The sequence below is a fragment of the Papio anubis genome, chromosome 7 (assembly GCF_008728515.1).
Source record: "Papio anubis isolate 15944 chromosome 7, Panubis1.0, whole genome shotgun sequence".
NCBI classification, from domain to species: Eukaryota; Metazoa; Chordata; class Mammalia; order Primates; family Cercopithecidae; genus Papio; species Papio anubis.
In genome coordinates, this window is record NC_044982.1 from 85,570,060 (window position 1) to 85,582,727 (window position 12,668).

Below are 12,668 nucleotides of genomic sequence, written 5' to 3' on the forward strand. Positions count from 1 at the left end.
TCAAGCGATCCGACCACTTCAGTCTCCCAGTTTCACATTGTCTTAAGATGGAATGTTAAATACACTCTTTTGAGTTGGAAAGGATTGAAAAACAACTATAAATAGAACAAGTCATGTGGTGGGGGCACAAAAGTGTAACCAATTAATTTGTTGTAACTCTTGAACCAGTCTGGTATAGAAAATGCCATTCTCTCTCACTTCTTTCTCTTTTTCCTACATAAAAAAGAACTTAACTTTTAACTTTGGAGTACTGACCCTATTTCTCTGGAGTCTGTGTGCCACAGAATGTCCATTCCCAGCCTTTCACTTTAGTAAATTCTTTTTATTTTTTTTTGAGACGGAGTCTTGCTCTGTTGCCCAGGCTGGAGTGCAGTAGCGCAGTCTCGGCTCACTGCAACCTCTGCCTCCCAGATTCAAGAGAATCTCCTGCCTCAGTCTCCCATAGCTAGAACTACAGGCATGCGCCACCAAGCGTGGCAAATTTTTGTACTTTTAGTAGAGACAGGGCCTTACCATGTTGGCCAGGCTGGTCTCGATCTCCTGACCTTGGGTGATCCACCTGTCTTGGCCTCCCAAAGTGCTGAAATTAGAGGCATGAGTCACAGTGCCCAGCCCGCTCTTAAAACTGGATTTTGACCTTTTTGATTATTTCAAATTGATACCATGATGAGTGCTTACATCACTACTTGTCTCCAGTTTAGCACACAATCATTTATATCCACATGATATACATAAATATATCACATACATTAGACCCAGATACATAAAGTGCACCCTAAACCCCTTGCACAGCCATAGGCAAAAATAGCCTAGATCACCCATACCCACACCAATCACACAATACATACTCTGCACACATAATATATATAAGTGTCACATATATTAGAATAATATATTTTATTTAAGAAAAAGAAGGTTGTTCAGCTTGGGTAGGTATAAAGAGAGTCAATATCAGGAAAAATCTTAGGTTAGTCAAGGATAGATGCCATAGGAGCTGAATCTTGGAAAAAATGTGGGTGTAAATTAGGCAAATTAGGACAAAATTGTATTACAGATACAGACACCACACAAAGATTTGGTATCAAGAAATCGCGAGGTACATAAACTCTAAGTACTTGGAAAACACTGACACATAAATGTAAGTGGGGAGTGGCTGGGGCTATTGATGGAGGCAGGGCCCACCACTTTGGAAGCACTAAATACTCTACCAATATCTGAGGATGTGCATAGACTTTCTAGTTGTTGATAGGTTCTATAATCTTCAGGTCTTCTATGTTATCAACATATCCATCTATGCCACAGTGGAATTCAATGTAGCTGAAGCTTCTGCTTTCTATGTACCTCCTGTTGTACTTCTCCCAGTGACACTCGAGTACTTTAAGGGCACCTGGGGCCCATACATATGCATTTCTATATCGGTTGCTCCCCTTCTCATCGATGCATGTACGCTGAATTTTGAACCATAAGCTATAGATGAATATATGAGACCTTTTGCCTTTCAGAGCTTCTTTTTCTCTCATGAGGACATCACACTTGTACCCTTTGAATTCTCTACTTGGACTTAAGTAATGAAGTTTTATGAATTCTCTCCAGTAAACGTCTTTACTGTATACACACAGCCTGCAAAGGATGTAAAGCAGGACCAAGAGCATGCCCCAGATCTTTAGAGAGGATGTCATCTCAGTCACCAGGGCCACCTGCGTGTCTACAGGGAAGAGAAAGAAAAACATTATCCTGACAATACTCAGAGAACTGAGCTCCACCTTAAAATTCCTTTCCCTGCCAAGCAGGCACTTGGGCACATATTATATTGCTATTTGTTTCCCTATTAGAAGATGATGATTCTCATTAAAGAATACAGTTTCTGGACCGGGCGCGGTGGCTCACACCTGTAATCCCTGCAGTTTGGGAGGCCGAGGCGGGTGGATCACCTGAGGTCAGGAGTTCGAGAAACACCCTGGCCAACATGGTGAAACTCCATCTCTACTAAAAATACAAAAAGTAACTGGGCATAGTGGCTGTAGTCCCAGCTACTCGAGAGGCTGAGGCAGGAGAATCGCTTGAACCCGGGAGACAGAGGTTGCAGTGAGGTGAGATTGCGCCTCTGCACTCCAGCCTGGGCAACAGAGCAAAACTCCATCTCAAAAAAAAAAAAAAGAATACAGTTTTCTAAGAACTAAAAATATGCTTTAGCGTGTGAGAGCCAAACACAAATTTGGAAAATATAGATCATGTACCTTTTGAGAATTTCAAATATCTCCTGTCTACCCTGTCTTCTATCCAATTTGAGGAGCCAATCACTATCTAGCTCTCTTTTACCAAATAAACTCTCAGGAGATCATGTGTCCAATAGAAAAATGACATTTTAAGCTTTTTGTCTGCAAAGTGGAAAAGATTGTTGCATTTTAAGGGAATGTAGAAGATGAGTAACTACTTGGGAGGTGGTTCCTAGGCAGAAGGCATTGGTTCTGGAAACCACAGCCCAGGTTGCACTTCTCTGAAAAATGATGTTTTTCCAACCTTGGCTTCCTTATAACACTTTCCCCAAAGCCTGGGTGAAACATGTGATCATTACTCACTATCCACATCCCTTCTCAGAGGCCATTTCCCTAATTATTGCTATTACAAATGATCTTCATTTGTTAGAGCTTATTGGCAATGCCATCATAAAAGGACATCAGTTTAGAACTGTTGCTGTAATCAATCAGGCACCAAGACTAAAACAGTCCCCCGCAGAGCTACTGTGGTCACAGCATAGGATGTATGGTCATTTGAAAAAGTTATCTCTTTACCAGCTCTCTGTCCTCATTTCCCATGAGGAGTATTCCTGGCCCTACTGAACCTCTAGCCTGATTCACAGCTCTGAGTATCGGTGTCCTCAGATAGGCCCAATAACAGCTTCCTACAGACCTGCGAGAGTCTAATGAGATGCAAGCATGTGAGAGCGCTTCTAACCATGTCAAATGCCCACATCAGACACAGGGTTCCTCATCCACGGAACCCTGTCCTAGTGATAAAGGCCTACACAGGATAGAAGAGTAGGATGCAAGCAGCTTTAATGCATTGTGGTTAGGAGGACTGGCGGTGAAGGAAGGGAGGAGCAGGGAAAGCCTGTATCAGTGGGACTGAGGCTGACCAGAATTCAGGCCTTTGTTTTCCATGATTTAGATCCTTCTCCATTTTTTGCTATCTGAAAGCTCAGTCAGCCCCCTTCTAGTGCTCCTGGCTGTACCCCGAGCATCCTCAGTAGAGCCCTTCTTACCCTACTCAGACTCCGAGTTCAGGTCACTGGTTGTAGTGGGGATCAGCGTGTGGATCTGAAGAGCAGAGTCTGCGTCCTCCTCCTTTTCTCAGAGCCCTGGAAATCTGCAGCAGTGGAGAAAGGAAGAGCAGGGGGAGCTGCAGCGCTCCAGCTGATTGGAGGGGGCGATGGGGAACAGCCTTATTATGTGAACTTGTTCTTGTATCGTTTCATCTGGAACACTTGGGTTCACTCAAAAAGTAGCCTCGAGCAAAGGCTACAAACATCAAAGGCTGAGCCCTGGGCACAAAATAATTGTAAGACCTAGGTGACCCCAGAAAGGGGTTATCTGGTGCTATCAGGAGACAACCAGAGACTTAGCATCTGCTCTCAATTCTAAGAAACTTCTGGGGAAGTCCCTGGAGGGTTATGACTTATGCCATGTTACACGGGAACTTCACTGAGGAAAGCCACTTTTTTTTTTTTTTTTTTTTTTTTTTGAGACAGAGTGTTGCTCTGTCGCCCAGGCTGGAGTACAGTGGCATGATCTCAGCTACTGCAACCTCTGCCTCCCAGGTTCACACCATTCTCCTACCTCAGACTCCTAAGTAGCTGAGACTACAGGCACCCGCCACCACGCCCAGCTAATTTTTTGTATTTTTAGTAGAGATGGGGTTTCACCGTGTTAGCCAGGATGGTCTCGATCTCCTGACCTTGTGATCCATCCACCTCGGCCTCCCAAAGTGCTGGGATTACAGGTGTGAGTCACCGTGCCCAGCCTTTCCTCCTTTCTTTCTTTTTTTTTTTTTTAAGACAGAGTCTTGCTCTGTCACCCAGGCTGGAGTGCAGTCGCACAAACACTACTCCTTGCAGTCTCAACCTGCCAGGCTCAAGCAGTCCTCCCACCTCAGCCTCTCGAGTAGCTGGGACTATAGGCGTGCAACACTATGCCTGGCTAGTTTTTTGTATTAATTTTTGTAGAGACATGATTTCATCATGTTGCCGAGGTTGGTCTTGAACTCCTGAGTCCAGCTAATCCTCAACACATTAGCCTCTGAAAATGCTGGGATTACAGGCATTAGCCACTTGGTCGGGCCAGAAAATCACTTTTAATGTTGTCAATTGTAAGATCTTCCTTGAGAGGTGAAAGAGTATCTAGTAAAAACAGTGGCCAAATAGCTATGAATGATTAGGTAGCTAGTATCTGAAATTTCTCTACTCAGTTCTTTAATTATAACCTTTAGCTGTTTGGTGACACTGTACTGCTTGCTATTAAAATGTCACATAACCTAGCCATAGTTTCCACAATGCTACTATACATAACATCTGACTGTGAAGTACAGGTAACAAGGTGCTGGTTAAGTTGTTTTTCAGGACCTCAAGATTCAGTCCTGAACTCAGCTCAAACTGACAAGACCACGAACTCTTCAACTGAGTTTGTGCAAGTGTTCAATGGGTTACCTTTAACATCACAACCTGAATTTTCCACCATATTTTTCATGCCAACTCCCTGCAAATTGGCAAATGTGACCAATACTGGTTCATCAACGCTAGTCAAAATTAAGATTTATGAATAAAGTAAGATTCTTGCAAATCTTTTCTATCAACACCTCTGAAGTCTGCTCTAGCCAAACCACCTTAGTTGATTTTCTCACTGGGCCACCTTATTGTTGGAATGACAGAAGGTTCAGTTTATATCCAGAACTTATCTTTAAGCTCCCGCTCCTGTCAAGCAATCTTTGAGTAACAGGAAATCATGTGCTGATAGACTGGGTGAACAGGAGATAGTCTCAGAGCAGGTTCTGTGCATCCTCTTACTCTCTAGGTCTTTGGGGGACAGGGGAGAGCAAAAAGGGAACAATTCTGGGCATCTGTATCTGGATGACTTGGGAGGTGATTCTGAGGGAAAGTCAGTTGTTTGTCGTGTGCCCACACATCCAGAGCTCTTTCCAACAAATGTGCATTATCTATTGAAGACTTAAATTCAAGCAGTGACTTAATGAATGTAGAGAGAGGTGGGAGAGAGAAGCCACCTGAGCCAATGTATGAGCCAATATTTCTCAAACAATTGATATTCCACTTTTAATATGGAAAAAAAATATGGACTCCAAGCATACATCCATGAACTCTCTTATGAGCTAAGCCCAAAGTCCTAAAGCTTTTTGGATATAAAACCAATTAGGAAGCAATCTAAACTAAACTGGAGAAAAATATATTGTTATATTTACAGAAATTAGCCACTACCAATGCAGCCCAGGAAGGTAGCCCAACCAGTATTTCTGGAAACCACTTAATGGGTCTACTTCCTAGAGTTGTCTGCCAGCTTCTGTAACAGAAGCTCCTTGGGCAGTGACTTTTGATTTCAGTTCTTAAGGAGGTATTCCCCTTTAAGTATAAATTTTAAATCTCTTGAAAATTATGTTCATCCTTTAAATATTGTCTTTGATTTTAAGTATTTTCTGTTAATTCCTTGATATGTCCTTTTATTATTATTATTATTATTATTATTAGGAACAGAGTTTCACTCTTGTCACCCAGGCATGACCCCAGCTCATTGGAACCTCTGCCTCCTGGGATCGAGCAATTCTCTTGCCTCAGCCTCCTAAGTAGCTGGGATTACAGGCACCCACCAACACATCTGGGTAATTTTTGTATTTTTAGTAGAGATGGGATTTTGCCATGTTGGCCAGACTTGTCTCAAACTCTTGACCTCAGGTGATCCACCCACCTCGTCCTCTCAAAGTGCTGGGATTACAGGCATGAGCCACCGCACCAAGCCAATATTTCTTTTGTTAGCCACTATTCAATTCTTAAATGTTTGTGAACTACTGTTTCACAAAACCATAAAAGTGACTTAGGTTCCTTATTCAGGGGATGACAATGTCTATAGGTGTCTTAATCTGTGATCCACGAACTTCCAAGGGTTCCATGGATGGAATTCATAGCATCAATGCAGTAGTGCAGTGCAGAAAATTACATCTCTATTTTCACTCACCCCTATTGAAATGTAGGGGCTGGGCATAGTGGCTCACACCTGTAATCCCAACACTTTAGAAGGTCAAAGTGGGGCCGGGCGCGGTGGCTCAAGCCTGTAATCCCAGCACTTTGGGAGGCCCGAGGCAGGTAGGATCCTGGAATAGAGATGAGACCATCCTGGCTAACCGGTGAAACCCGTCTCTGCAAAATACAAAAACTAGCAGGCCCGAGGTGGTGGCCTGTAGTCCCAGCTACTCTGGAGAGGCTGAGGCAGGAGGAGAATGGGGCGTGAGCCAGGCCGGAGCTTGCAGTGAGCTGAGATCCGGCCACTGCACTCAGCCACAGGCTGACAGAAGCGAGACTCCCGTCTCAAAAAAAAAAAAAAAAAAAGAAAGAAGGTCAAAGTGGGAGGACCACTTAAGCTCAGGAGTTTGAGATCAGCCTGGGCAACATAGGGAGAAATCTTCTCTCTACAGAAAATTAAAGCAATTAGTTGGGTGTGGTGGCACATGCCTGTAGTCCCTGGCTACTTCGGAGGCTGAGGTGGGAGGATCACTTGAGGCCAGGAGTTGAAAACCAGCCTGGGCAACATAGTGATAACCTGACTTTACCAAAAAAAAAAAAATTTTAAGGCCAGTAGTGGTAGCACGTGCCTGTAACCTCAGCTACTTGGGAAACGGAGGCAGGAAGATTGCTTGAGCTTAGAAGTTTAAGGTTGGAGTTTATGATAGCACCAGCCTGGGTGACTGAGCGAGAGCCTGTCTCTCAAAAACAAAACAAAACAAACAAAACAAAAACTAAAAAAAAAAAACCCCAAAACCCTAGCCCCATACTGCTTGACACACAGATGAGAAGATGAATATAGGCATCAGGCCACACACCTATCATGGTTACATGAGGATTCCCTTGGAGAGAGATAATGGTGGTTGTATTTTCACAATGCTCTGCTTTAGTCAGTTGAGAGAAGTCCAGATAAGATTTCTTACATGAGGACCAGCAAGGTCTATTGAGTACAAAGACTGGAGGAAATCAGACAACAAAGACTGAACACCTCCCCATACCTCTTCTCTCAGGTGGTATTGTTTAAGACTCAGCAGTGTCGTTCCTTCACATACTTTGGTACTGGGACTGCAGACTTAGTACTCTCTGGTTTCCCATCTGCCCAGGCATCAGTACCCACCTCTTCTAGGAATTCTCCAGGGATGAGAAAGAGATTCTGAGCCTGTTGCTGCAACAATGCAGCTTGCAAGGTATAGGCTTGATCTGCGGACACTGTAATATTCACCTATCCTGGGGAAAAGGTAACATTTGCATTCAGTTCAGTCAAAAGATGATGTCCCAAGAAATGGATAGGGTATTCAGGCATATATAAGAAGCGATGCTTTAAGCAGGTCTGTCATAGTTGGAAATCTAGGGGTTGCAGGAATGGTTCTTTTAGGGTCTTCTCTAAAACTGCCATCACTTTCATAGTTTCAGAAGACAATTTGAACAGGTGTGCATTTAATACTGAATAAGTGGCACTGGTATCTACTAGAAAGGCTAAATGTTGATTTCTCAGCATCATAATGACCCAGGGCTCCACGTGGGAAATATGGAGGGTACTAGCTGGGTCAGAGCCTGCCCTCGGACCCCATCATTTTTGATCCTTATTACAGAAGTTCTCAGGCCTAGATCCCTCAGGTATTTCAGGCATTTGGTGAATTGGAAGTTGATTTTTTCATTATTGGCCCCTTTGTGGTTTGGTCAATCTTTTTTTCCAATGGCCTTCCTGTCTGCAGTTGGCACGTGGAATTCAATAAGTAGAATGTTCCTACTTATAGGGAGCCTGGGTCCCAGGGGCTCCTAACTTAAATGGGGCTCCTGTGGTGGGTCCGTGTTATGGTCCAAGGGTTTCTTGAGCAGCTGCTAGCAAGGTGGCTTGCTGCTAAATGTTTTATAGTTCTCTCTGTTTCTGACCAGGTCTCTACCAGTGAACACCTTTGTTTCTACCATTTGAGACAAAGATATGTCCAGTGCCCCTTCAACTTATTGCAAATTTCACTGGATGTCAGGAACACTCTGGCTAATAAATGTCATGTTTATCATCTTTAAATATTCTAAGGCCTTTGGACCAATATCAGTGTATTCTTTGAACACTTCAAAATACAGTCCAGAAAACTTGAAGGGCTTTCATTGGGCTTATGCCTTACTTCTTGAACTTTCTTAAGGCTCCTCTGCTTTGGTACGCCCTTGCAGAGTCCAGGTTTGAACATTGGATTATGGGATATAAGATATAGAAGAAAACAATATGGAAGAGAACAAATTTTCTATTGGCTTTGGATCATCTCAATAGGTAGCCATACTATTTTTCAAATTTAATAAATCAGAAATAGAGAATGGAGAGTGTACCCAAATGAGCCCCATGGGTTGCCCTATATCAGCGTCAATGCCTCCTATAGGTAATTGTTGAAGGGAAAATTGTCCTGCTGGAGCTAAAGTGGTTCCCTCGCCAAATTAGGTTCTCTGGCAGGTGTGAGAAGAGGAAGCCATTCCTGCATCTCGTCATTCCTGGCCTCTTGGTCAAGTGCTGGTGGCCTGGCCCTAGCTCCTTCACCAGGTGAAGGAGGGAGAGCCAACAGCAGTGAGCCGAGATTGTACCACTGCATTCCAGCCTCAGTGACAGAGCGAGACTCTGTTTATAAAACAAACAAACAAAACAAAACAAAACAAACAGATTTCAGAACTGAAACCCATAGAGCCCATAGAGTGGAATAGTTCCGCTGTACACTGCCCTTGTGCTCCTTCTAATTGGTAAAAATGTCCTTGAGTAGGGCCCTTTATGAAGGAGGGACAACAGGGCCTCCAAAGAGGTGACAGGACCTCTAAGAAGGCCAGCAGATCAGGAGAAGGAAAAGAGGATGTTGGAACACTCACCAGAGATGTTTTCCCATTCTGGCAACCATTTCTCCCTTGCAGGTGAGCCTGAGCCATGGTTGGCAGTGCCATGCTGGCAAGAAAGACTCCAGATACTTCGGTGAATCTCCAGGTTTGCCACAGCAGCAAGAGAGTACCGAACCATGGACAAATGCCCATGAGGAGCCTCCAGGCTAGCTCTCCACTAAACTTTAACCATAATAGATTCATTGCCTTATGCCCAGTAAGTCAACATACTGAGATAATGGTGATAGTAGCAGAGAAATAGGGTCATATTTTTATGACAGTCAGACAAGGAGATGGGAGGAAAAGTCAAATCCACCTCCCCAAGAGGTTTAAGGTAGGGTTTGTGAGGGATCTGGACAGCAGCTGAAGTGTAGGGATTTTTGATTCATTGAGAAGTGAGGAGTGCAGCCTTGGGACAGAGAGGTTCCAAAGGTGCATTCTTCTGAGCCTGTTGCATGGTGGGGTCTTTAGACTGGTTGGTGTCAACCTCTCCACTGGAGTTCAGAATCTGAAATGCCTGAAGCAATTCTTGAGCAAAAAAGACCCACGATTCTTGTTTGTGAGTTTCTACCTATAGAAACAATGGGGGAGCATGTGGTCAGCATGCTACGTGACTCTTGGTTAGTTAGCAGCTGCAGGGAAGCTGCTCCAAGTGGACCACCATGCTATGATTAATGTGTAATTATAATTCTTCCTACTTTGATGAGCTGTTAATCCTTTCATTGTATCATTATCATTAGAGAATTACAAATTAACACAATAGATGTGATAATGCTACACATCTATTTCAATGGCTGAAATGCAGTACAAACTGACATCACCAAAGCTGGTGAGGATGCAGAGCTACACAAACACTAATTGACAGGACTTTGTATCGAGGCATATTTTAGGGTGCCATATATGTATTTCCTACAAAAGAAAGTTCAGTTAGCCTAGCTCGGATCTCATGGCAATTGCTTGACTTAGCAGAGGGGACTGCAAACCTTAGTGGACAGCCTTACCAATAAGGTCCACAAAAGAGGAAGATAGGTCCCTAAGGAAATTAATATGCAACTATCCAAATAAGGGATGGAAATCAGGAAAGCTAGAGCTTATAAAGCTCTGATATTTATCCCTGATTTGGAGAGCTGCATATTCATTCATTTCTGTATCAGTTTCACGTTCCACTGATACACAACCCTAATATACTAATTGCCCTTAAATGCACTTTCCTCCTATACTGTTTTGAATTACCTTCTGCTTACCTTTTAGTAAAAGCAACTTTTAAAGAGCTACTTACATGAGAAATTTGTGAGAATCTACTATAGGAGATCAGAATATGCCACCACAAGGTATGCTCTGTAACGTAAAGATTATTTTGAAGTGCTTATTTTGAAAAACAGTATACACAAGACAAGCTCTGAAAATAGAGTATGCATTGGCCTTTTGTAAGGGTAATGCGCATTCATAAGGGAAACCTCCATTCTTATGGATGTCTCCTTCTGGTGCCAGATAGAGAAAGGTGACTCTAAATCACAAAAGACCCTTCTCAGTGGAGAAGATACTTACTTAAATCTGCGTGACCAAACTTTCCCTCATTTACTATACTTTTCCTGATCATCTCCCTATGACTTGTTCCCCACATGCATTTTCCTTTGCTTTAGCTGAAGACGGCATTTAAGCCCAAGTTCTAGCTACCTCTTTGAGTTACTGTCTGAGCTTCTCCCATGTATACATGAGATACACATGTTACCACATTTCTGTTTGTTTTTCTCTTGTTAATCTGACTTTTCTTTTAGGGGCCCCAGCTAAGATCCTAAAAGGGTAGAAGGCAAATGTTTTCCTCTCTTACACTATATTTTAAAGAACATTTATCAAACAAGAAAAATAATTAGTATTTTTCCCCATGTGTAAATTGACCATTGAGGAGGAGCTACTGGTTTTCTTTTTTCTTTTTTCTTTTTTGAGACAGAGTCTCACTCTGTCGTCAGACTGGAGTGCAATGGCGCAATCTCGACTCACTGCAATCTCCGCCTCCTGAGTTCAAGCAATTCTTCTGCCTCAGCCTCCTGAGTAGCTGGGACTACAGATGCGTGCCACCACGTCCAACTAATTTTTGTATTTTTGTAGAGATGGGGTTTCACCATGTTGGCCAGGATGGTCTCAATCTCTTGACTCCGTGATCCACCTGCCTCGGCCTCCTAAAGTGCTAGGATTACAGGCATGAGCCACCACACCCGGCCTTGCTACTGGTTTGATACTAATCTCTTCTGAGTTTGGTTAGTAGAGATTGTCATCCCCAGGTGTCCGCTCCTCCTCAGGTGCACTTAAAAATTGCAAAGCTGAGGAACTGCAATAGGAACATGATGACCGATGTAGATACACTGACTCCTCATCAAGACCAGAGTTCTAAAAAAAGGTGCAGTCACCTCATAAATAATGTTGCTACTTCTGTCTTTTCTCTAATTGTTTCAAGGCCAGAGCCATTCAACATTGCAGGAGACTGAAGAACACAAGATACTTTAATGTTTAGCACTTTTCCTCCCCATAGTGGACCTAGGCAAAATTACATGAAGCAAGCATTTCTTACTTTGTATCTCTCTCCTACAGTTAGCAAACAGAATTTCACATGGTTCCTACCTGCCTGTGAGCTCAACATTTCTTTCTATCTCCTTTCTCATTCATTCCATGAACAAAATTTAGGTCTTAAGTCCACTGTTGAGAACCATTGTATTTTAAAGTCCTCCAACCTCCACCCTATGTTTCTGCCAAGTGAACGTGTTTATTATCAGATAAAATCGTTTGTGCTAATATCTTCTACTTGATGTGTCATCCTTAGGAAATGTAATGCCTTAGCCCGTCTAACATGCATTGAACTTCTTAGAAACATTCTTAAGGAATTGAGTCTAGTAGAGACATCTGAGTGTGTGGTTGATAGAGGAGATGTTCTTTCTCATCCTGCGTGTGTATAGCTTCCATACAGATGACAGCCTGCTGTAGTTTTGCATTAGAAATCCCCGGCATGTACGAGGTCCCCAGTTTACTCTCCCGCACCTCCACCAGTTTTGGGCTGGGTTTGGTGGCTCACACCTATAACCCCAGGACTTTGGGAGGCTGAGGCGGACAGATCACTTGAGGTCAGGAGTTCGAGACCAGCCTGGCCAACATGGCGAAACTCCACCTCTACTAAAAATACAAAAAAATCAGTGGGGGGTGGTGGTGTGCACCTGTAATCCTGAGTTACTCAGAGGCTAAGGTCGGAGAATCGCTTGAACCCGGGAGGCAGAAGTTGCAGTGAGCTGAGATTGCACCATTGCACTCCAGCCTGGGCAATAAGGGCTAAACTCTGTCTCAAAAAAAAAAAAAAGAAAGAAAGAAAGAAAAGAAAAGAAAGAAATTCCCATCTCTAGGCCAGGCATGGTGGCTCGCGCCTATAATCCTAGCACTTTGTGAGGCCAAGGCAGGCAGATTCCCTGAGCTCAGGAGTTTGAGATCAGTCTTGGCAACATGACAAAACCTCGTCTCTACTAAAAATACCAAAAATTAGCCAGGC

The 12,668-nt window shown here is 43.3% G+C and overlaps 1 protein-coding gene across 2 annotated transcripts; it reads right to left on the reverse strand.

Moving 5' to 3' along the window:
• Positions 1–882: 882 nt before the first annotated feature.
• Positions 883–3,368, reverse strand: LOC101010240 (epididymal secretory protein E3-alpha). Of its 2 annotated transcripts, XM_003901499.4 has the most exons (2): positions 3,263–3,368; positions 883–1,705 (listed from the first exon to the last, which is right to left on the reverse strand). In XM_003901499.4, exon 2 carries the CDS (start codon positions 1,677–1,679, stop codon positions 1,236–1,238), a length of 444 nt encoding a protein of 147 aa, XP_003901548.1. In that variant the 5' UTR covers positions 1,680–1,705; positions 3,263–3,368; the 3' UTR covers positions 883–1,235. The 2 variants fall into 2 exon arrangements, with proteins under 2 accessions (XP_003901548.1, XP_031524131.1); XM_031668271.1 differs by lacking the exon at positions 3,263–3,368 and having other exon boundaries at positions 883–1,829.
• Between the last annotated feature and the right edge of the window lie 9,300 nt (positions 3,369–12,668).